Below are 24678 nucleotides of genomic sequence, written 5' to 3' on the forward strand. Positions count from 1 at the left end.
TCTCTTGGTGACAGCATTTTGGTTTTCCTTTGGGAGGCCTCCACTCCTCCCTCTTAATCCATGTGTTGGGGGAGCTCAGGCCTGGCCAATCAGGTCCTACATCACTCCAGCTCCAGTGATTGGTTCAAAGGTGAGCACATAAACCAAGTCTGACTATATGGTACACAGATATATTAGCCTACTTAATCCTCTCTACCACCCTATGAAATAGGTACTCTCATAAATCTTTTGTAAAGATGAGGAAACTGAGGCATGGAGAGGTTCAATAACTTGCCTGAGACTGTACAGCTGATAAGTGTCAGAGACGCAACTTGAACCCAAGTGGCCTGATTTCAAGACAGTGTGCCTAATCTTGCAATATCCTGCCTTTAATATTTGGTGTATACTCTGTCTTCCAAAACTACCAGTTGATGGGTTTTATCGTAGATGCTGAAAAAAATATATGTTTGCTCCCATTAAGTGCTTAGTTTACAACTTCAAAGTGACTTAATCCTCGGTGAATTGGACTGAATGAAATCAAGTAATTTCATACATATGACAACTCACTTTTCTGGAACTTTACTTCCTGGTAGCCTCAGCTACGTGGAAGCTGCTAAGAACTAAGAACGAGTGAAAAATGAAAGCTTACAGTAAAAAATGTTGCAAAGGGTGGGCGCTAAAGCTGGTGGAAGCTGTCCATAGAAGAATCCCTCACTCTGATTCTGCACACTATTTTTACATGAATGTCACCTATCTTCTCAGCTTAAAGTAATTTAGAAAATGGCAATCTGGGAGGCACTCAGTGTAGCATTGTGCGGTCATTGACTCCTGAGTTAGACTGATCTAGAAGCAAATTCCAGCCATGAAACTGACAGGTAAAGGAGTTTGCCTCTCTGGGCCTCAGTTTCCTCATCTGTAACATGATGGCAATAATAGTATCTACCGCACATCATTGCTACGAGAAGGAAATTAAATGGTTGGTATAAAGTGCCCAGCATACAGTAGGTCATTGATAAATTATATCCATTATGATTGGCCAATGATAAGTTTTTCATCCCTTCTCAGGCTCAGTTTCCTCATATATAAACTATAGATTATAAAAGGAGCCCTCCTGGGGTATTTCTCAAGGTTGCTGGATAGAGTAGTAAGATAACAGAAAAAAAAATGCCTTTTAAGTGGCCAAATGCTACTTAAGTGTAAGGTACAGTTATTACTTCTAGAGCAGTAGGAATTATACTATTGTTAACACTTGGTACAATTAATCATCATTATGACTACTGCTATTATTATCGCTGCTGCTACTATAAAAGAATATAATATTAGTCCTTAGGTTCCTGCAATATTTCACGATAACCTCCTGGATTAAGAGTGACCACACTTGAAATGAACACCCAGAATTGTGGCCTCTCTATCGAACCTGAACCAATAGCACCTCCTTTGTACCTGAAATGAATTTAACAAGGGTCCCTTGGCATGAGGAGATACAGACATAAACTGAGTATAGACAGGTGAGGACCTAGCATAGCAGTTCCCAAGCACATGGCAATTGTACAATAAATTCTATATCATGGATGAGTATGAGAGGTAGATTAAAGATGGCGGCCAAAACTCTGCCATGAAGAATGAGGTTTGTTTCCCCTCCCCTTGAATCTGAGCTAGCCTTGTGATTTGTTTTGACCAACAGAAAGCAACGTGCAATTTCTAAAGCCATCCCTTGCAAGATCTTCAGCTTTTGCCTTTGCTCTTGGAACACTCCTGCATAGAATCCAGCTGCCATGCTGGGGGAAGCCCAAGCCACATGGAGAGGCCACGTGAGGGAAAAACTAAGGTGCTCTGGTGATAAGCAGCTCAAGTTGCCCAAAATATGGATAAGCCCCTTAGACGTTCCAGACCAGTCAAGCTGCCTGATGACCATGGCTCTGTCCAACAGTATATGGACCAGAAGAATCTCCAAGCTGAGCCCTGTTAAACCACTGAATCGTTGAAGATGACAGATGGTTGCTATTTTCAGCCACTAAGATTGGGGGGTGGTTTCTTATGCAGCAATAGCTATCTGAAACAAAGTGGGTGTCAGTGCTCCAGTGAGATGTTCCTAACCCAGCTTCAAGGGGTGGGGATGGCTTCCCAGAAGAGACAGCATGTGGAAGTCATACAGGACTTATGGGTGATGCAGGCACAAAAGGGCCCTGGCTCTCACACGAGTCAACCCTCTTCTCTACATGACACTTTTGAGTCCAAGGCGGGTAAGTAACAAGAACCAGGATTTTTAAATCTTTTCTCACCTGAATAATTGTTTCTCCCCTTTAGGGATCAGCCCCACTTCCCCGGCTTTAAATCAAAATGACAGAGCCTCCAAATTTGTTCAGGTGCTCGCGCATTTATAAAAATGTCTTTTGCTGGAAAAGTCCCAGTATGTCTAATTTCTGCCCCAAGCACATGTTTATAGTTAAGCTATATTATGTCATTTAATTTACCCTGCAATGTCAGGCCTCCATGAAACCGAGAGCCAGTGATAATACATATAAGATCTTTTTTGGACAGTCTGATCAGGGACCGGGAGGAGGGGAGGGGGGGCATTTAATCATCATTTGTCCAAATTTATATTCTTTTCCTCTGAGCTCTGCTGCTTTTTCTGTGTTCTAGCCACTGCAGGGAGGACAAAGAAAGCCTTTCAAAGCACCTGACCAGGTTTGAGGAGGCAAGTGTGTGGATTGGTTGGAGGTCTGAAACACTGTTGGAAGGGTCAAGGTCTGGGAATCCGTGGACTTTTGAGCAGACTCAGAGCATCAGCCTCGCTTCCACTGTGTTTGGAGAGATTGTGCCAGGAGGGGTGGGCTGGGCTGAATGGAATTCAAATGGTTCCAGACCTTCCAATGCCCACTTTCTTCTCAGTTCTCAACACTCTGACCACAACGGCTTTCTGTTAGTTCTTTGAATGCCCCCAAACTCTGGCGACTTACCCTGGCCAAGGCCAGAGCTGGATCCTGGCTGCTAACACATCCCTGGCTCAGCCTGGCCCCCTGCAAGAGCAAAAGTGGGGGAGAGGGCTGATGGCAGGGATAATTCAAGTCAGGGAGGCCGGCCCTGCGCACGGCAAACCTGGGCTGGTGCGCAGGAGGCTGGGTGTGATCGATCCCATGCTTCACGGGGCACATTTATTTGGCTCATTAAGGGAGTTAACTAGATTTCCAGGAAAAGAAGACCTGGGAGACCGGGACTGCCCCTGGGGTGGGAACACAGAGTAGACTCCCACGGCACCCATATACCACAGAGAGGCAGTGGATTCTTTTAAAGTCCCTCAGACTCAAATAGAAATCCCAGCTCTGGGTCTTTCTAGAGCTGTGTGACCTTGAGCAAATCCCTGACCCTCTCCAAGCCCCAGGGGTGACTGCTGTCAAGTGGGCATAATAGTCTCTAACCCGCTGGACCATGATGGGGGCTTAAATGGGAGCAAAGGGCGTAGCGTGTGTCTGGCATATAAATGGTAAGCATAATTATTATGAACAAAGGAATCATAAAAGGTCATGGTTTAGGGGTCAAATAATCCAGGCACACTTGACTGATGCATCAGACATCTCCAGGTACAGTGGGTAGAGCTTCTGAGGCAGTAGGCAGGGGTGTAGCCCAAGTATTTGTATCTTTAAAGGCTCCCCAAGGGATTTTAACCCCTCTTAAGTCCATTTTGAAAACTACTGATTCAGCCCAGGCTGCTAAATTTAGAGATGGAGAAACTGAGGCCCAGAGAGGGACAGCGATGGGTCCAAGGTCACACAGCACATCTTCACACACACACAGCTCCAGAATGCAGATGTCTGACCCCTGGTTGGGTGGTCTTTCTGCTAGTCCATGCCAAGGAGTTAGGTTAAACCAAGGTGCCTGGCTCTGGCTAAGACCCCGTGGGTAGTGTGAGGGCTGCCCTCACATACTCAGCTCATACTCTTCAGAGGTTATAAATACTCTCAGGGTCCCCGGCTCTCTTTTTAACCTCTTCATGTATACAGCGCCCCGGGAGAATATCTGAAGTTCTTTGGAAACTCTTTATCTTGTTTATTATCACACACTGACAAGCTGAACCCTTTCTCTCCTGTTGCAGGGCTGAGCCATCACTTTTACCCCATTATGCAAATAACGAGTGATGGCTGCAGGGGATGCAGCCCACCCAGCACATGGATGGATATTTGATGGATCAATGAATGAATGTGCCGAATCAGTGAATAAATGAAAAATCACCAAGAGTAAGTTCCTTGAGGGCTGGCATTGGTTTTTGTTCCAGGGCCTGGAGCAGAGCCTACACAGTAGACACTCATTAAATATTTGCTGTCTGTGGTGGAATCAGTGAATTTCCAGCACCCTCCTGGGAAAGACAGATGCCTAAATAACAACTGAGACTAGTACAGGCTTATTACTACAGCAGGGGTGCCAGCCTGGGGCCTTGGGGCCAGCACAGGGAGAGGGAGGGGGAGGGGACGCATTAGGGAAGGGACCCCAGAAGTGGGTACACGATATTGGAGACTGGGGAGGGAACCAGTGAAGACAGCCTGACTTGGGTTAATTCTGGGCCTTGTTCCAGTCACAGAGGCCCAAGAAACAGAAAAGCAAGTTACAGACCAATATGGAGAGCATGGTACCAGGTTGTACGAATTCAAAGTGTATATGCTGGGACTTCCCTGGCAGTCCAGGGGTTAAGACTCCGCGTTTCCACTGCAGGGGGCGCGGGTTTGATCCCTGATCAGGGAGCTGAGATCCCCCATGCCGCGTGGTACTGCCAAAAAAAAAAAAAAAAAAAAGAGTGTATATGCCCAAATTGAGGGTCATTCTATAAAATAATGGGCCAGTCCTCTTCCAAAATGTCAATGTCAGGAAAAAGCGAAGCCAAGGAACCATTCCTCATCTGAAAAATAGGACTCATTTTCTTTTTAAAATAAATTTATTTATTTTATTTATTTATTTTTTGCTGCATTGGGTCTGTTGTTGCGCATGGGCTTTCTCTAGTTGCGGCAAGTGGGGGCTACTCTTCATTGCGGTGCGCGGGCTTTTCATTGTGGTGGCTTCTCTTGTTGCAGAGCACGGGCTCTAGGCACGCGGACTTCAGTAGTTGTGGCACACGGGCTCAGTAGTTGTGGCTCGCAGGTTCTAGAGCACAGGCGCAGTAGTTGTGGCACACGGGCTTAGTTCCTCCACGGCATGTGGGATCTTCCCGGACCAGGGCTCGAACCCGTGTCCCCTGCATTAGCAGGCAGATTCTCAACCACTGCACCACCAGGGAAGCCCAGGACTCATTTTCAATATCACTAGCCTCTCAAAGTTGTTTGTGACCATCTAATACAATAACGGGTACACTCTTCCACATGGACACAAGTAAACGACTATTTTTATTACTACTTAGAATAAAACTACTCCAGGACCTGAAAGAGGTAATTTGTTTGTGGCCAAACGTCATTAACTGATTGTGCAAGTTTATGCTTTATGGACATAGTGGGTATATAACTTACGTACATACACACACTCAGATACATCTATATAATTCTCTGCAATTCAGGGTGTATTTTCCCACATGCCTAAGAGAATGCAGCACCAATATAGTTGCCATAAGTGAAATCAGTGACATTGCTCTCAGCAGGCCCTGATGGAGCTCTCTTGTCTGTGTCTATGAAGTCTGGAATGGCTCTTGAAGGTTTTCTTCAAGTGCACACTTAGGGGGCCCATGAAAGAGCATCTACTAATTTTTTTTTTCTTCTAGAAATGAGGGTGGGTGAGACCAAGCCAGTTTGCTTTGTGTAGATATTAGCCAGGATCGCAGGCAGTGCTCTGGGAATTGGCAGCTCCCAGCCCTGATCCCTTGGAGAGAGCTGCCCGCTTGCCTGGAAATCATCAGGGCAACACGAGAGAGGATGGAGGAGAGAAGAAAAAAACTTGCATTTTTGACTCATACTTGAGTTTGAAGAATGACTAGTTGTTGGGACTTCCCTGGTGGCGCAGTGGTTAAGAATCCGCCTCTGCCAATGCAGGGGACACGGGTTTGAGCCCTGGTCCGGGAAGATCACACATGCCACAGAGCAACTAAGCCCGTGCACCACAACTACTGAGCCTGTGCTCCAGAGCCCGCGAGCCACAACTCCAGAAGCCCGGGCACCTAGAGCCAGTGCTCTGCAACAAGAGAAAGCCCGCACACAGCAACAAAGACCCAACGCAGCCAAAAATAAATAATAAAATAAATTAATTCAAAACAAAACAAAAAAGAATGGTTAGCTGTTAAGTTCTTTCAGGACAAGGATATGTTTTATTCATCTATCTCTAGCCCGTGCCAAGTACCCGATGCAGAGTAGAAGTTCTTGAAGGATGAGAAAGTGGTCTTGAATGATTGAATGAATGAATGAATCCTAATCCACCACCATTTAGCCACGTGAGCCTCAGTCAGCTTCCTAATCTATAACTAAATGGCTGTAACAGTCACCTTTGAAGTTCTGCTAATAATTAAGCAAAATCCTACAAATGAAGCCATAGCAGGGATTCTAGGGCATTATACGAGCTTGTTTCCTTCTCAGCCTTTCCAGAGGTCTACTTTCTTGGGGAAGAGGGCAGGGGCACAGTGGAGAGACAGACAGATAAGACCCGGACTTTGCCCTCTGGAAGCTCCAGACGGCAAGAGGCCTCACAGAGGACCAGGCCACACCCAAGTTGTTCCTTGTCTGGGCTTTTGTGGCTGATGTGAGATGAACCTTGCTCATAAAAAACTGGCCAGGGAGTGATGGCTTCACCCACCCAGATCCCTGCATTCTGCTTAGAACCTCAATTTTATTAAATAAGATAATAAAATACCTTAAAGCGGGAAGCATAGTTTAGATCTGGATGCTGTAAAGTCAATACACCTCTGTGAATTCCCACAGACCGTTTTATCTGTGGGGTCCATGCAGTTGTGAATTCTGTCCCCACTAGTAAGGTAATTTATACACCAAGCCCCTCTTCCTCTATCGAGACTCTTGGGAAAGGTCATTCATTCATTTATTCATAGCTGCATCTATAGCGAGTACCTAATTTGTGTCAGGCACCGTGCTAGCTCTTGATGAACAATTCTTTCTTTATTTCCAATAGATGAAAAAGGTACAGTTATTTTCCCTGCCCATGCTTTTTCCACAAGGCACAAACAACCTGCCAAGGTTATGCAGCTAGTAAGTAATGAAGCTGGGTTTCAGACTCTGGTCTCTGTGCCCCTAAACTCTGAGCTCTCGGCCACTGCCCTACACCCAGTGAGCACCTGCTGACCGCACGACGCACCATGGTCTGAGCCAGATGTTGGTGACACAGGCTTGAGGAGTTCTTAGTCTGGAAAGAAGGCAATCATGCCTTAAGAGGCATGCTGATATTAAGCTTTTCCTTAGCATTAATTAAGAATGATGACACTTCAGCAGTCATTCAACCAACAACTGTGCAGTTATTGAGCTTCAGTTTTCTGGAGATGGACTGTTGAGAGGTGGGGACTGAGAAAGAAATGCGATCTATTCCCTGCCTTGGAGGACCTCATTGTCCTGAAGGGGAGAAAGGCTTTCCAACGCTTGCATCTGTGGGGAGGTGATTAATGATGATGATAATCCATTGATCGTGCACCCCACAACCAGACACCTGCTATGTCCTAGCACAAGTCTAGGTCCTGAACTCGAAATCACTCCATGTGGGTACACACCGATAGTGCATCCTTCTGACTCTTCTGTGACATCAACGGTAGGTCTAGATACATGTTTAATTAATGAGAAGGGTGATGATGATATATGTTATATTGTGTACGTTCCTATGCTTATAGAGCTCCTACTATGGGTACCAACCACTGTTCTACAAGCTTTATAGGATTAACTCACGGCTCCTTGCTACAATCCTATGATATGGGTCCATCTGTCATGCTCACTTCACAGTTGAGGAAACTGAGACCTAGAGAGTTTAAATAACTTGCCTAAACTTACACCGTTGAATTAACAAGAGAGGTCTGAGGCTTTCTTTAAAAACCACCACAAGAAAATGTTGTTTCTAATGCCAATGCAAGTAACAGTATGCAAATTAGCCCCAGCACGTCATTTTTTATTTATGCCATAAATTAGGCAAATTTCCCTTCCAAAGCCCTGGAAAATGAGGCCTGATTCCACATATTTTGCATTCATTTTCAAGGTGGTTGGCCCGCAGTTAGCTTTACAACTCAGTAAACCTGCTCTAAAGCAGGGCACAGAGGTGCAGGCCTGATCAGCAGGCTTTGGGGAATGAGAAGTGGGAGAAGCACTGGCCCTCTCCCTGTGCAAATCACTTTATAGTTTAGTGGTGCCCTTCCACATTCAGGGCTGCCATGTACAGTTGCATAGGTTGTGCACTGCTTAACTTCAGGGGAGCCTTTCACATACACTACAGTATGAATAGTGCCTCCTGCAGTTGTGCATGGAAGTGACCATATGCATTGCATTCTCACAAGCTACCCTGTGGAGGGAGGCTGAGGAAGTACTCTATTCTCGTTTTGCAGATGGAAACCAGGGAGTTGAGCTGATGAGAGGACTTCCTCCAGCATCACACAGCATATAAATGGCAGAGCTGGGATCCACATTCAGGCCTGTCTCAGTCCTAACCCAGGGCTGAGTTCACCACTCTCAGAAAGTTCACTCTGAGTACGTTCTTTTAAACACCTCCTCCCCGTTTCCATAATGTTAAAGCTTTGGAGAAATCACAACCTTATATAATAGCCGCGTTACTAAAACCACCCATAGAACAACATGTTTGAAAAAGCACACCCTGTTTTCCCACTGGCCTCCATCATTGCTTCTAAAGACATTGTTGTTGGGCTTCCCTGGTGGCACAGTGGTTGAGAATCTGCCTGCCAGTGCAGGGGACACGGGTTCGAGCCCTGGTCCGGGAAGATCCCGCGTGCCGCGGAGCGGCTGGGCCCGTGAGCCACAATTACTGAGCCTGCGCGTCTGGAGCCTGTGCTCCGCGACAGGAGAGGCCGTGATAGTGAGAGGCCCGCGCACGGCGATGAAGAGCGGCCCCCGCTCGCCGCAACTGGAGAAAGCCCTCGCACAGAAACGAAGACCCAACACAGCCGTAAATAAATAAAAATAAATAAAGACATTGTTGTCATTCCGGAAGAACCTTTCACAAGGATGGGGAGGGCTCCTGGGACCCTATCTTGAAGTTTCTCTTCACTTTCTACCCTAGCTTGATTTTCGGAGATGATGGATCACCTTGAAATGCCGAAATACACCAGTTTAAGAGGACCCCTCTCATCAACTTCCACCCTAAATTGTTTTTTCCTAAGTTTACCCAAATGATGTAAAAGATTGTATATTTCTTACATATGCTTTTTCCTATGCCTCCCAAATTTGAGCCATTCATGGCCGAAGAACTTTCTCCCTCCCTTCCTCCTTTCCTTCCTTCCCTCCTCTCACTCATCCACTCAACAAAACGGCTGAGCACAGAGAGATAATAAGAGTCAACCCAATCAACAGACACTTACAACACACTGTGATTCTTCCCAGCTCCCTCAGATGTGTTTATCAGTGAGGTCACAGCTTGATGAATATGGATGTACTGGAAAACGAGTTCCAGAGCAACATCCTCACAGTTAGAAGGGGTGAGGAAGCAACTATCGAGGGAAGCGGAACAAGTGTGTGAGATGTCATTAGCAGTGATCACGCAACCCAAAGTATAGACCTGAACGGCCCCTTGTTACGCCCCATGCGTGCTTATCACCCCAGCCGCACGTGACTGGATCAAACACAAACAGCCAACCTTCAGCCTGAGTAGGACAGGCTATATTCCTCTTAGGAACCTGAACCAGGAAACATGAAGAGGCTGAGTGTTCGGAGGTCTGTCTGGACTGCCATGGTCTAGAGCAGTACCATCCAATAGAGCTTTCTGTCAAGATGGAAACCTGCTTTCTCCATGCTGTCCAATATGGCAGCTGCTGGCCACACAGGTCTACTGAGTACTTGAAATGTGGCTACTGGGACTGAGGCACTCAAATTCTAATTTGATTTAATGAATTCAAATCTAAAATTAAATAGCCACATGTGACCAGTGCTTTCCACAGAAGGCGGCACACCTGTAGAGTTGGAGCTGGAAGCAGGGTGGGTATGAGCCCCTGTATCCACCCATCTTGCCCTCACCTCCAGCCCCTGGATCAGCCCTGGTGTCCTCTCTGCCCAAAGCTGGCCCTGACCACATCATCTATGCCTCCTGCGACCCCTCCCTGGCTCTCTACACCCCACGCCCCTCGCTGGGTTTCTCAATCAGCCACTCTCTACAACCTATGGTGAGGGCAAGGAAGCCCAGGAGGGGCACCTGGCCTGGGAACCTGCACCTCTCTGAGCCTCCTTGGCTTACTCTTGCCTGCTTGACTTGAGCCATCTGGTTGGATGGCACCATTCCCAGGTGCAAGCTGGTCCACTGATGCCTCGAAGATTCAGGTGCCAAGTCAGCACAGGAGGGAGGGAGAGCTTGATTTCAGCTTCTGCTGAAGCTCCTTTTATGCAGCCACTCCACCATGGCCACATAATGTAAATATCCAATGTGGGTAAGGGATGCCACGGGTTTAATGGAGACAGGTGCCCTTAAAGCTTTCACGGCCACATCTCCTTGGGTCTCAGGACATACACTTCAGGACAGCTGGGATTCTATGGTTCTTAGAGAGGAGGGAGTCACTTTAGAATGGGAGTGAGGACACACGAGTCAGACGTTCCAGTCCTGGCTGTGCTATACTCACTTGCAGTGGGATTCTGAGTGAGTCAGTCCCTTCTCATCTTTGGGTCTCTTTCCTCAATAAAATGAAAATATCAGGGGGAGGGTTGAGGCAAGTGGGGAGCCTGAAGAACTGCTACTATCTGATGAATATTACAGACCCCAGGAAGGGCAGCTTGTTTATTTTTTTTGCAGAGCATCTCTATACCAAGCCCCCCTCCATCTCATGATGCCTGGGAAGTGGGCAGAGAATAGACCATTACCCCCAAATGAGGCCCAGTGCTGGCTCAGAGTGACAAAGCAGCTTGTCCAAGGTCATACATCAAATGAAAAGCAACAGAGTTACACTCAGGTTGTTCTGACTCTAGAGCCTGGGTTTTCGTGCACTTTGCTATTCTTTCCCAGTTTTCAGCTGGGCATTTGCTGTTTTTGCAGCTGCCAGGGAGCCAAGAGAAAGCAGAGTCTACAACAAGCAGTGTGGTGTCCAGAAAGTTCCTAATATTAAATGAGCTAAGCCACAGGGTAAATAATTGCAACCAATATTCCCCTTGGAAAGAAAGATGCCCTCAGCAAGCACTCAATGAATGGTCCATCTTGTGGCCATGTGTCTGCACAAAGGTGGGGTTTTTTCTCCTTACAAAATTTCTCTCCTCCCTCATCTTCTAATTTTCCTTTCTCCTTTTCCTATCTGTAGAATTCTTCAGTGAGTTCACATCTATTATCTCATTGATTTTCCTCATGGCAATCCTATGAGGTAGGACACTATTATTAGTCTCATTTTTCAGATGAGGAATCAAGGCTCATACCCGCTGCCTAAGACCACACAGATGTAGGAGAAGGAGTCGGGAATGAAATTCAGATCTCAGGACTCTACCACCTCACCGCTAAGATTAAGATGAAAGGTCATTTAACAGGGTAAATAAATGCGCTTACACTGGGTTAGATACAGGCTGAGAGAGCTATGGATGAGTATGATTCAGCTGAGGTTTTTGGAAAGTTCATTGTCTAGTGAGGCATGTAAACTGGTAACTCATCAGTGCGTGAGTTATGCATAACAGGGGAATAGAACGCGTTGAGCAGGGAGACAGAAGATCATCCATAACTGGTATAAGGAGGAGACAGAGGCAAGGGAAGGTCTTATAGAAAAAGACAATTAGGGACTAGGTTTTGAAGGATGAATAGAAGTTCACCAGGTGAACAATACTAGCAATAATGGCAACTTTTTATTGAGTGCTTGCTGTGGGCTACACATACCTGCATACATTCTTGACAGTCTTCCAAGGGAGACATGACCCTCCCATTTTATATATCAGGCCAGAATAGGTTCAAAATGCTACAAATAGCTCAAAATCATGCTGCTAAATCAGCTACCTGGGAATTTAATCTGGTCCTCTCTGAACTCCTTCAGCGTCCTAGGATGACAGTCCAGGATGAAGGAACAGCATGAGTAAGACAAGAAGGATGCTTCACACAGAAGCCACCTGGGTGGGTAGGAACTCTCTCTCCTCTTTGTGATCTGCTGTGAGATACCTGGCATCTGCCACTGGGTGAGACACCTCCCCTCCTGGAGGCCAAACTGCCTTGATTTCTGGATTTGCATCAGCTCTTCATTTAGCCATTGCTGTGTGATACCTATATGCTCATACTCTAGCGTCTAGAACACACCTGGGCTTTGGAGTCAACCAGTCTCGGGTTTGAACCCTGACCCCATCACTGCTTGCCCATGACACCTTAAGCAACTCCATCATTCACTGCCATGACACCTGTATGTTTCTAAGACTCAGCTTCTCCATCAGTAACATGCAGTTCAGTGACATCATCTGATAGGGTTGGGTGAGGATCAGATGAGTGAATACAGAGTAAGCACACGGACGGTCCTGTGGCACAGAGTAGCCCACGCTCGATGGCAAATAGCATGCCGTAGTTTGTAATTCTCTCATGACAAGCCCAGGAAGAAACACATGGGGGGTGTTTGGGGTCTTCAGCTTTCCATGCCAGCACCCACCTCCCTGAAGCTTGAACTCCTGGCATGCATAAAGCATCTTGACTCCTGTGTCTCATCCCAGCCCTGTGAGAACAGCTTTTGTGTATGGGTTAGTGGTTACTGTGATCCATTTTACAGACGGGAAAATTGAGGCTCATGGCTAGGAGATGGCTGAGCTTAGGTCCTGAACCCAGGGGCTTACAGAAACCAAGCTACACTGTGAGTTCTCCATGAATGGTTGAGTGGCCTGGGAACATGAGAAATTACAAACAGCCACAGCTTCAAAACCAACCAATGAACCAGCTGTATCTCCCACCTTCTTTCATGAAGTCTCCCTTCCCTGCCTGGGAAGAATAATCCCTATGCTTTTTTTTTTTGAGAGCTTGGGAAAATCCTAGTTGATTTTGGTTTCTGTCCTGTCAGTCTCTGGAGTTGGGTGAGCTGGGGTTTGGACCCACCCCGCCTGGCTACACACTAACGGTCAAAGCATGCTTTGTACACATTTCATTTGGAAACACAGCAGGGCCCAGCAGTCAAGCTCACAAATGCAGCAGCTAGGCTACCTGGATTCAAATCCTACCTCTGCAACCTCCTGGCTAACAACCGTGAGCTTCCTGAACGGAAAACAGCCCCTCTAAGCCATGGCTTCCTCATCCACACAATGGAGAGAAATGGTGGAGATTAAAATAACCCATGTAAGGGATGAATATGTATTAAGTACTCATTAGATATAATGATTATGAATTAATTGCCTACACTTTAATCGTAGCCTACTTCACTTTACGACTCACTTCAATTTGACCAGTTTCACTTGAGTGCTTATTACAATGTGCCAGGAACTGTGTGGGCACAGGAGACACATCCAACACACACTTGACAAGTATTGGTCCCCCCCCCCACCCAGGGGTCTGCAGAATCTGCACATGAGCTTGGGGAAGGCTGCAAGTAAGAGGCAGTGGTGGGGCATGGTTCTAAAGGATTCTGGCTCAGGCCTGGGTTTGATGCCAGACTGAAACCACTTCTTGGCTTTGTGACTTTCAACGCGTTACTTGACCTCTCTGTGCCTCGATTTCCCCGACCATAAAATGAGGAAAATAATAGCATCTACCTCATGGGGCTGTTGTGAGGATGCTCTGAACAAATCTATATAAACCACTCATCATGAGGCTTGGAATGAAATCAACACTCAGTAAATGCTGTTTTCATCACTGACACAGTCCCAGCCATGGTCTAGTAAGTTACGTCACATGGGTCCACTGACCTCAGCCCAATGCATCACCCTTTTACCCTCCCCTGAAAGCAGCCCTGTTCTCTTCCCAGTCTCCACCCTCCACCACCACCAAAGGGTTTCAGAGGAACTACAGTAACCAGAGGATTATACAAATATGCAAATCCTGTAAAGCAACGTTTACCCAGGGCTGTGCACTGCTGTCTATACTCAGCATCTGGGAGGATTCCATCGGTGTCATCACAACCTCTAGTGGATAACAGTGAACACCACCGCTCACAGGCCTGTGTACCAGCTCTCGCCTCCTCAGCGGCCCATGCAATCCAGGGGAACGCCAAAAGGGTGGGCAGATCCCAGGATCCTTCTATCCTTTTCACGTGTGCGCGTGCGTGACTGCCTCCCTTCCCTGCCCACTCGCTCCCGTTTCCCCAATTCCACAGGTGTGTGATGTGTTCTGAAAGTGAAGCCTTCTTCAGGATCATCACTGCCCCAACGAAGAAACCTCCCGTGGCTGCTGGCACCTGTCACATCCCTTTAGGGCCAGCTCAGATGCTATCAACTCAGGGAAGTCTTCACTGACTACCCCTGGCCAGAATTAAACACACCCACCTGTGAGATCCCTGCACTCTGATTACAACCACCCCCTCCCAACACGCATCCCATGGTGTGGACACTGGTGATTTACCTGCAGGTCTTTCTTGCTAGGCTGCCATGACCAGGATAAGGACCTCGTCATATTATTCTGTGTCTCCAGCACCCAATAGAGGGCCTGTTGCATGCATAGGAAGTGCTTAGTAAATGTTAAATGAATGAATGGATAACTGTTTTTTCCAGAAGACTCTCTTCTTAGGTCTTCTTTCCCACCACTATCCTGCTATTCTATATCTCTGGTACAATGAACTCTGCTTTCTGGCGGTAATATTGAGGTTCAAAGAGATACAGTATGAGAGTTTGAAAAGAAAGGGAGTCTGTACCAGGTCATGAAAATTTCTCACCTGGGCTACTCGTTACCCTACCTCCAACCTTTCTACTTGGGCCTAAATTATCCAGATATTTATTCCAACATTTCCAACACCAACTTCAAGGATCTGCTTTCCAGGTGCCTACTAGGAGGGGCAATTTGTTCTTTGGAAAGTAGGAAAGAAAAGAGAGAAAACATTACTTGAGCATCTATCACATGCCAGGTGCTCTACAGGTATAAGTGTTATGTAACTGCAACCATCCTTCCAGGCTGGGACCATTAATCCTCACCCCACCTCCACCCCCACCCCACAGGTAGTGAAATTGTGGCCCAGAGAAGATCGACCTGACAAAGGTCACACATTCATAAACAATGCAGCTGGGCCTGACCCAGGTCGCTCCGATTCCAAAACCACATACTTCTTTTCTGGAACCCTATAAATCTAATCCCAGTGGCCAGCTGAGTCAAACTCCTCAGAACAGCCTTGCCATGGACTCTTTGGCATTTTTCAATTTGGCTCCATGAAGGAAACCACAAACGGGAATTAAAAATAAGGGCAGGGGCTTCCCTGGTGGCGCAGTGGTTGAGAGTCCGCCTGCCCATGCAGGCGATGCGGGTTCGTGCCCCGGTCCGGGAAGATCCCACGTGCCGCGGAGTGGCTGGGCCCGTGAGCCATGGCCGCTGAGCCTGCGCGTCCGGAGCCTGTGCTCCGCAACGGGAGAGGCCACAGCAGTGAGAGGCCCGTGTACCACACACACACACAAAAAAAGGGCAGTTGGACTCTGTATTCTAATGATGCCTTCCTTGGAGCATCCTCCTTCCCTCTTTTCACCTTTCTTTCCTCTTTTTCACTGCATATATCAAGCACCATCAAGTAATTTTTCTCTTAGAAATAGGAGAGCTCCATTCCACTGACCTCTGGCATTGCACACACCTGGTGGTTCCAAAGGTCAGAATTCACCTCTTCTGCCCTCAATCACCAACCGTAGCTTTGAGCGCCCCTAGCGGAGGGCTGTGCCAATGGCATGTTGCAGAATGTGGACCAAATATGAGGTCCAGTAAATTGAGCCCTTTTGAATCGCTTTTTGAATAGTAGGAATGAACTTGTGAGCAAAACTAGAAAACAAACCGTTCTGATCAGGAAACATCCTTTTGCCTGGGAAGAGGAAGGAAAGGAATATAACATTATTTTCCTAGTGTCCAGCTGAGACATGTGAACGCAAGAATCCCTCAGGCTTTGATAAGGTGGCCCCAGCAAGGGCGGCTAAAACTCCACAGATTAAAAAAAAAAAAGAAGAAGCCGATCCACCATGAAAATAGTCTTTAAGTGAATCTAAACAACAGTGTACATTGGAGAATGGAAGAAGCTGCAAATATGAGTCTTATTAAGCAATACTGAATTTACATTATTAATTCAAGGAGAAAGAAAAGAAATTACACTCAGGCTCTGCAGTCTTATTAGCACGCAGTTACAGCTATACCCCATGTGCATATCTTAGACAATAAGAAGCCTCTTCAAAAACAAGTTATACTTTATATTTAGTCATGCCCTACGGCAAAATGGCCCAGAGAATCACGTGACCTACATAAGAATTTAGCAACAAGTCTCTTTCAAGTACTGTATTTACAGATCTCCTCACTGTACCACAAACAGAAGGACCGCCTTGCAACACGGAATGAGACGAATGGGTCTCATTCTGACATTAGTGGAAGTTGGGCTCCATGTTAAAAACAGAATATACTGTGGAAGGTCAATTGTTTCCAAATGCTCATAGGCTACCCTTACTCCCTCCTTATGACTCACAGTCTTGGAGTCAGAACCACACCGTTATTAATGAACCTTCTGAAGTAGTACACCGGTTGACTTTAATTTGGCAATGACCTGAAGTTAATTAAAAATATATGCTGGCTAGCTATAGAGCCGAGAAGTTGGAAAAAATAATGTAAAATGTCTTAAAAATTAACACACACACACACTTTTTGTGTTTGAAGCCAGGGGAGGAAGCGGGATATGAAATCCTTGTCTTGGATGACAATTCAATATGTGCCATTAAGACATTTTTCCTGGGGGGTGGTATATTGGAGAGTGCCGTCCTCAGAGGTAGAATCACTTTAGAAAAGCCAGCAAGCCACTGGGTAGCTTTCAGATTCAAAAGGGGGTGAGGGAGGGAGATCTGGACTCTGTTCAAGGCCACCAAGCCATTGTTGGAAAAGACAGCTAATTAAGAAGGGGCATGCTGTGGTGGAAACGATTTATTTAAACCGATTTTCTTCTCCCATCTTTCCCAGAGAAATTGTCCAGACCTGGTGTAAATTGTGAATATTACTGTCCTCATAAAAGGGGGGGTTATTTAACGATACGTTTTGTTAAACAAAAGGTGATGAATTATTTCCTTTGCTCTGTACTCTGGGCTCTACATTTAAAGAGAAAGGGGTGGGGGATAAAATGCCTGATTTATGCTGAGGAGGGCACTCCAAGCCGTGGGGATGAGTTGAAGAGAAGGAGACCCAGGGCCAGTGCTCGCGAGCGGAGAGCTGTCCGCAGCCTTCGGTGCTGAAAGCAGGTGCGCGCGCCAGGGGGTCCAGAATTCCCCAGGGAGAAGGGACACCGCCTGTCCCCTAGCTCGGGGGTCAATACGGTCCAAGCCAAACACGGGGCTCCAGATGGACAGAGTGTGCGCCCTCCGGATTGTCTTCAGGCTGGGGAGACCCTGCACTGCCTGCTTTTTCCCACGTGAGGGGCGGGTTACTGGGAACAGGAGTTGGACCTTTCAAAAGCCGAGGTCTACGAACGCTTCCCACCACTCTGGGGTCTCCTAGAGGCCTGATGAAACCCTCGAAGCTCTCAGGGTTAGTTTTGGATGAGTTCGGCGCCATACTCCCCTTTCCATCTCAAAGCCCCACCCACTTGACCACCCGCCACAATTTTCCCTGGGGAACCTCAGCGGGGTGGGGGAGAGGGTGCGGCTCCAGGTCTCGGAAGAAGGAGCCGCCATCCTCCGCTAAACTTGGACCCCCCCGCCCCCATTTCTTCCCAACCTGCTAACACGTGCCGGGTGAAACTAGCAACCCCCCCGCCCCGCCCCCACTTCAGAGTAGTGTTAAGAGACACCGGGCTGTTGAAGGGAGAAAAAAGGGGGGTCCGCTCAGGTTCCCGCCTGTGACCTAAGATCTCCTCTCCCTCCCCCGCTAAGTTCTGAGAACCCGGAGCCCCCTCCACCGGCCTCCAGGCGAAAGCCACACCCAAGTTCGGCTTCTAGACACTTGGTTGGGATCGGTCCAGGGACCCGGTCCCTCGGGGCAGCCTGAACCAAAAGGAAGCAAGGGGTCCTAGCGTGGGAGGACGCGGCACTGCGACGGCCCCCAGACGCACTGTTCGAGTCTAGTCCTCACTTGCACGGCGGGTCAGCTGCCCCCGCTTCTCGTCCTCTCCCCGAAAGGGTGAGAATCACCTGGCACCCGGCCCCGGGTGCGGCTGCAGAAAGCTCCGGGAATCTGGGGTCTGGAGGCGACCCCGCTCCAGGGAGATTCTATGGGGCTGCACAGGGGAGTCAGCCGCACAGCCGGGAAGGCAGAAAGGGAGCCCGCGGCCGAGGCAGGAAAGCGCCCGAGTCCTTCAGACACATCCCCGCCTCCACACTCCCCGCAGCCCGGGCCAAGGGGACGCGGTTCCTAGTCCCGAATTTGGGCAGCCGCCCCCGCTCCACATCCCGGCAGACGTGGAGCGAGTCGCCCGGGTCGGCTAGGACCCCCAACCGCCCCGCACTCGCGGCAACTTTGCCCCCTCCCCCGCCCCGCCCCTCCGGGCGCTTACCTTCTGCCGGAGCGGCCGCGGGGCTTCCCAGGAGCAGAGCGAGGAGCAGCGCGATGCCGCCGAGTCCCGCGGCGGGCGGCCGGGCCGCGGGCATCTTGGCTGCGGGGGGCGCGGGGCCGCGGGCTGCGGGGCGGGCGGACGGCGCGGGAGCCGGGGAAGGAGAGAGGCAGCGAGCGAGGAAGGGAAGGCGGAAGCCGGGGAGGGGGCCGCGGGCCGGGGGCAGCCGCCGGAGCCCCCCGGGCGGACGCGCGTTCAGCCCCGCGAACGCTCTGGCCGAGCTGCGCCGGGCGCGGGCGGGCGAGTGAGGAGGAGCCGGCGAGCGAGCGAACGAGCGAGGCGCGAGCGGGAGGAGGGAGGGGGGCTGGGGCCGAGTCTGTGCCGAGCCAGCGCGGGGAGGAAGGGAGGGGGCGGGCAGCGAGCGCGAGGGGCCGGCCGCGCCCGGGGTGCCAGCCTCCTCCTCTGGCCGCTGGCCCGTCGGCCCTGCAAAGTTTAACGCCGATTCCCCTCGCGCCCTGTGGGCCGAGCGTTTCCTCTTGGCGGATGCTCACGGCAGCCCTGCGCCAGCGAGGCGAGGCTGGAGAGCGTCCGGACCATTTTCCGGACGGTGAGATGGAAGCCTCAAAACCGAGCGCAGCCCTCACTCAGCCTGTGCGCAGCCTAGAGCTTTCCATTGCTCAGCCGTTTGGATAGATCCCAATTTCAGCTCTCTCGGCCCCAGCCAGCCTCTTCCCTGACAGCCCTCCGCATTTCCAAAGTGAGTCCCCATAACCCAGAAAGTCTCAAACTCTGTGGATCTGATGAGAGCTGTCAGTCTCCCTAGAAGGATACAAATGGCCACAAAATTGTGCATCCAATACCCGGGGGCTTTGTACACCCCTGAAGCCCAACCTGAAAATGTATCCATGTTCTAATCTGAGCAACGTTTCTCACATTCCCATTGTCAACGGGGCACCAGAGCTCGCCAAGGCTTCCTCTCAGCTCAGTCCCTTAGCCCTCCTGCTGTACTCCCTTCCCCCATCTGAGCTGGAGTTCAAGGCCTACTCTCATGCGCTTTGCTCTTGCCCAGCCCCGATTCTCAGCAACTTGTCTTTTCTCCACAAATAGGGGTGATGGGGGGGAGACAGGCAGACGCCTGGGGACAGGCAGCGGCTGGATGGGGGACAAGCTTGCACCCACTCCTGGAGACTCACTGTGTGGACTACTTCTGCAGACCCAGCCAGCTTCCCAGGCCTCTCACCCCAATTTAGAAAGCCCTCCTTCTCCCTCCCCCCACTCCACCTTGCCACACTATACCCACGTTGCAGCCTGAGCAGGCAGAGGAGCAGATGGAGAGAAGGTTGCAGGCAGCAGCGGGGAGGAATATGTCTTTAGCAGAGTGGAGGAGCTGGGAGTCCCTATAAAGAATGGGTGGGGGAGTTGCATACAGGGTGGAGGAGGACAGGAGGGCCGAGGGAGCACTCTGGTCCAGGTTTCCGAAAGACCCTCCACACCCAAAGCTTCCCCAGTCACTCATGCATTCAATGTTCTTTTACAGGGTCCTCACTACAGGTTCAGATCTGCCTCAGGTTCTAGGGCGTAGAGAGCCCCCAATAAAACCCAATCCAGTGGCTGCAAGAAGTTTCCATTCCTGGCAGTAAAGCCAGTCGGTTTTGATAAAGAGGGAGGCTGAGGCACACGGTGCCCAAGAGCTGATTTCTCCTTTGGGGAAGAAGCAGCACCCCCGTTGCTTTGCTGGATTGGCTGGGGGGCTCTGTAAGGTGTGGCCTTGCCTGTCTTGCTCATCACCATCCACTCAGTGCTGACACAGTGCTAGCATCCAGCAGGCTCACAATAATACTTGTTGAATGGAAACATAAACAAGCAAGAAAGACGGAGGAAAAGGAAAAGGGAGAAAGCAAGGGAGAGGAAAACAGAGATAGGCCAGCTTCACACCTGGAAGCAAGGAAACTAATGTTTATAAGCATCTACCGTTTGCCAGGTGCTATAATGATATAATTTCACAATGGTCCTGCCAGTGAGGTGTGATTGTCTCCATCTGACAGGTGAGTACCTGAGCCCTGGAGAGCAGCACAACCCAGCTTAGGCCACTTGGACAGGATTCAATGCCAGGTCTGAGTCCAGAGTTAGAACGCACTGCATCTCAATACGCTATTTCCCAGGTGTTTGACGGCTACCTCTATGCTATGATTCCATGGAAGTTCCCTGGTGCTTCAACAGCTCCTTGTTACCAGGAGACCACAGTGAATAAAAGTCTACCATCAGAGACACTCCTTTTGGTAAAGTCACGGGGCCTCTAGAAGATCAGCTGCTTGCATGCAGGTGTCTTATGTGGCAGAAGTGACACTGCAAACGCTTAACTCATTGAACACATGGGCAGGGATTTATTCATTCCATTTGCCAGCTGAAACATGGCACAAAGTCCTGAGAGAATGGGACACAGACCCGGTAAACTGAAATTGTTTGGTGGGAACATAAGGGGATTCTCTAAGAGCAATATCGGAATTTTTTTTTTTTCCCAAGAAGAAATACCATGATAGGGATAGAATTCTGCAAGGAACCAGAGCAGCTTGCAGATGAAAATCTTCCCCTAGCACAATTTCAATACCCATATCACAGATGAGGAAACTGAGGTTCAGGAAGGCAAAGTGACCCCCTCAATATCATGTACTTGGTCTACCTTTTGTCCAGGCTTATGCTCTATTACCACAGGGCACTTCTGGCCTCGATTCTGGCATCAGGGTGGACTTCCTGCTACCCACTGCTGCCTAGGGAGAGAATCCCAGATGCTCTGCAGAGCAGATGACGTGTGCTCACAACTCTACTTTATATGTTGCCACTTGATAAATCAGCTCTTATGCAGCTAATATTGGTCCAGTGGAGACAAAGAGTTAGATTCTAGCCTCACCTCTTCCTGCTGGGTAAGAAGGGCAAGTTATTTAACCTCTCTGAGCCTTATATTCCTCTTCTGAGGAGTAGGGATAAAGATAACACTTACCATGTGTGGTGACTGACACAAGTGGATAATATCACTGTGACATGAGGAGATACAATAGCACTTATTTTATAGGGTTACAGAGAGCATCCCTTGAACCAATAAACTAGAGCATTTAGCCCAGTGCAAACCATAAGGAAAACACTAAATTTCATTCTCAAATGTTTGGTGTTGTAAGCCAGGGAGTACTGGGATAGGAGTCCTGAGTTCCGATCTCTTTTCTGCTGATACGCTGTGTGATCTTCGGTGAGTCGCAAGCTTCTCTGGGACTGTTTCCTTATCCACCCATCCACCTATCTGTCCATCCATCCATCCACCCACTCACCCACCCACTCATCCATCTATCTATTCCACCTATCTGCAAATATAGTTTGAGCATCTACTGTTTATTGAGTGACTACTAGGTGCCAAACTCTATGCAAGGTGCTGTGGATACAGCAGACTCCATCTCTTGCTCTCTAGAGCTGATAGTCTAGTGAAGTCTGGTAACCTGAGTGCCCAAATCCTTTTCAAGATTAATGTTCTATGCCAGGGGAAGCAAAGTGGTTAAAAGTGGGCTTTGAAACCTGACAGAACTGAATTTGAATTATTTCTCTCCTACTCACAGCTGTGTGACCTTTAACAACTGTCTTAACCTCTCTGAAGCTACTTCAGTGAAAGACTGTCATTTAAGAGTAAATGAGACAATCATTATAAAGCACTTAGGATAATGCATGTAGCATATAGTAAACTCTCCATTCATCTGTCCACCCATCCATCTATCCATCCTTTCAACAAATATTTTTTGAGCAGCTTCTATGTGCCAGATACCGTTTTCGGCACTGGGGATACACAAATGAATATAACAAAGTCCTTGCTCTCTGGAGCTTACCTTGTCAGGTGAGGGATAGACAGTAAAACGTTAATAAGAATTCCAGAAAGCTCTATGAGGAAGATTAAACAGGAGGAGTTGAGAGTAAACGAGGCACATTCCTTTTGAGTGATCAGGGATGGCCTCCCAAGCTAGGAGACATTTAAGCACAGGAGTGAATGGTGCAAAAAAGGTAACTAGATGAAGATCTGGGGAAGAGCATGTTCTAAGTAGAGGACACAGCAAGCGCAAGGCTCTGAGACTGAAAAAGGGCTATTGCGATAAATGCTAGCCGTTGTCGTCATATCTCCTCTGATGCCGTTTTTCTGTCTACGCAGATCATAATCACCAGGGGCTTGACTTTGAGTGTGCCAAGTAGTCTATACTCAGTAATTACTCTCCCTATCAACATACAATATAGGAAGTGTCCATTTTTATTCACAGTCCCCACCCAAACCCAGCATCAATTTCTCCCCCTAGGAACATCTGGTATTGGAAAAGTCTTTATCACTGGGGGGGGGGGGGGGAGAGAAAAATTCTTTTGTCTTGGAGTAAAAATGGAATATAAAGGAGACATACTGAAAGAGAGGGAGCTAGTAAAAAGGAAAAAAAAAAAAAAAAAAAACAGCAAGAGTAAAGTCCAGGAGACAAATCCACCCTGGGTCTTTGAAGAGCAGGCAAAGCATCGAACCAGCATCTTCTCATCATGTGTTTTCAACCCGGTCTTCATAAGCTGAGCCTGTGCAGCCCCCATGCAGGAAGACCGTGGCTATCACATCACCCTGGTCAGATGCTAACAAGGGAATGATCAACTGTGACACAGCCGCCCCCATCCAGTGCATCTACATTACCTGGAAAGAAGCAATTATGCCTATTTGATTTTCCTAAAAATGCTGGATCTGTCTCTATCACCTGTCCTGGCTCTTGAGAAATGCCCATTGCACAGCAGAGATTTGCCTTTATTTTCAAACTGAAAGTTTACAGAATACAAAGTGAGCCTGCAAGATGGATTTGCATTCTCCAGAGGCCTGTCTGGCCAGACAAGAAGGAAAACCAGGACACTGTCAGAAACAGGAAGGAGGCTGAAGGAGAGCGACAAACATATAGGATCTGATGGGACCCCCACGGTCAAGTTCCTGCAAACCCAGCTGGGAGATTTTCCTGGGTTTAGGTTTTTGAGTCTCAAAGGTGAGAAAAAAAAAAAATCAATAAAAGGTACTGTGTATATTTATATACTCTGCTAGCACTATAAACGGTGACACACACATTTTTCAGGCCATGAAGAACAGCCTGTATCTGCACAGAAGTACACACCTGTGGGCTATTCTAAGACTTTCATATTTGGTGACCCTATGAGCACCTGAGTCCTTTGAAATCAGCAGGTTTACCTGGAGTCAGACATGTCTGAGTTTGAGGGAGTCAGAACTCCCTCCTATATGTGTCACCTCTGAACTTCAGTTTCCTTGTCTATACGAAGCAAGGGATATTAGTAACTACTTCCGGGGCTTTTGAAATAGTAAGAGACAGGATGCATGTTCAGTGCTGAACCAAGTACCCACGCTGTAGTAGGTGCTCAGTAAGCGGGAGGAATTATCGTGTATTATACAGATTGTAAGTGAAAAGACACGACCCAAATGCCATAAAAAGCTCTTCTCTTACAGGATTTATTAAGTGTATTTCTGTATGCCTAGAACCAGAGGCAAGTCCAGCTGGGGTTAAGGGTATAGAATCAATAAACCACCCAAGTCCATCGGGGACTTAGCCAGTCTAACTCACTTTCCATGTGACTCACCTCACTTGAAATTAAGCAAGGCGGTACTGCTCTGTTCAGTTGCAGAAACATCCTCTAGCCCTTCGCCTTCCTCTCCTATCTCACCATTCTCTTCATAATGGAATACTGAAATACCAGGCTCTGTCAGGTCCCTGCTGATCCCACAACCTGACCTTTCTTCCAGCTCCCCAGCCAAAGCCCAGCCTTTGTTCCCAGGAGGACAGGAGGGCAGGAGAAGAGGACTGATGTCTGATGACCCCTCTGAGGCTCTGTGTTTTTCCACTACCCCACACTGTTCCGCAGGAGAAGCACCACCTAGCACCGGCAGGAACAGAGACCAAGGGATTTCTCTTTAGAGATCATGGATGGACTTGAGTCCAGGAGCCCAA

General features: G+C 48.4%; 1 protein-coding gene across 10 annotated transcripts in view; it reads right to left on the minus strand.

The window, feature by feature from the left end:
- The window catches only part of SEZ6L (seizure related 6 homolog like), a 200069-nt gene extending 180779 nt beyond the window's left edge, over window positions 1-19290 (minus strand). For 7 of the 10 annotated variants that reach the window (XM_067014501.1, XM_067014500.1, XM_067014499.1 and 4 more), the window contains exon 1: window positions 18677-19289. In XM_067014501.1, the coding sequence (XP_066870602.1) occupies window positions 18677-18770 (94 nt within the window). In that variant the 5' untranslated portion in view covers window positions 18771-19289. Of the gene's footprint in view, window positions 1-18676 lie in introns of all 10 variants that reach the window. The other 3 variants (XM_067014505.1, XM_067014504.1, XM_067014503.1) reach the window with 1 other exon arrangement.
- Between the last annotated feature and the right edge of the window lie 5388 nt (window positions 19291-24678).

This window comes from Kogia breviceps, chromosome 15 (genome assembly GCF_026419965.1).
Source record: "Kogia breviceps isolate mKogBre1 chromosome 15, mKogBre1 haplotype 1, whole genome shotgun sequence".
NCBI lineage: Eukaryota > Metazoa > Chordata > Mammalia > Artiodactyla > Physeteridae > Kogia > Kogia breviceps.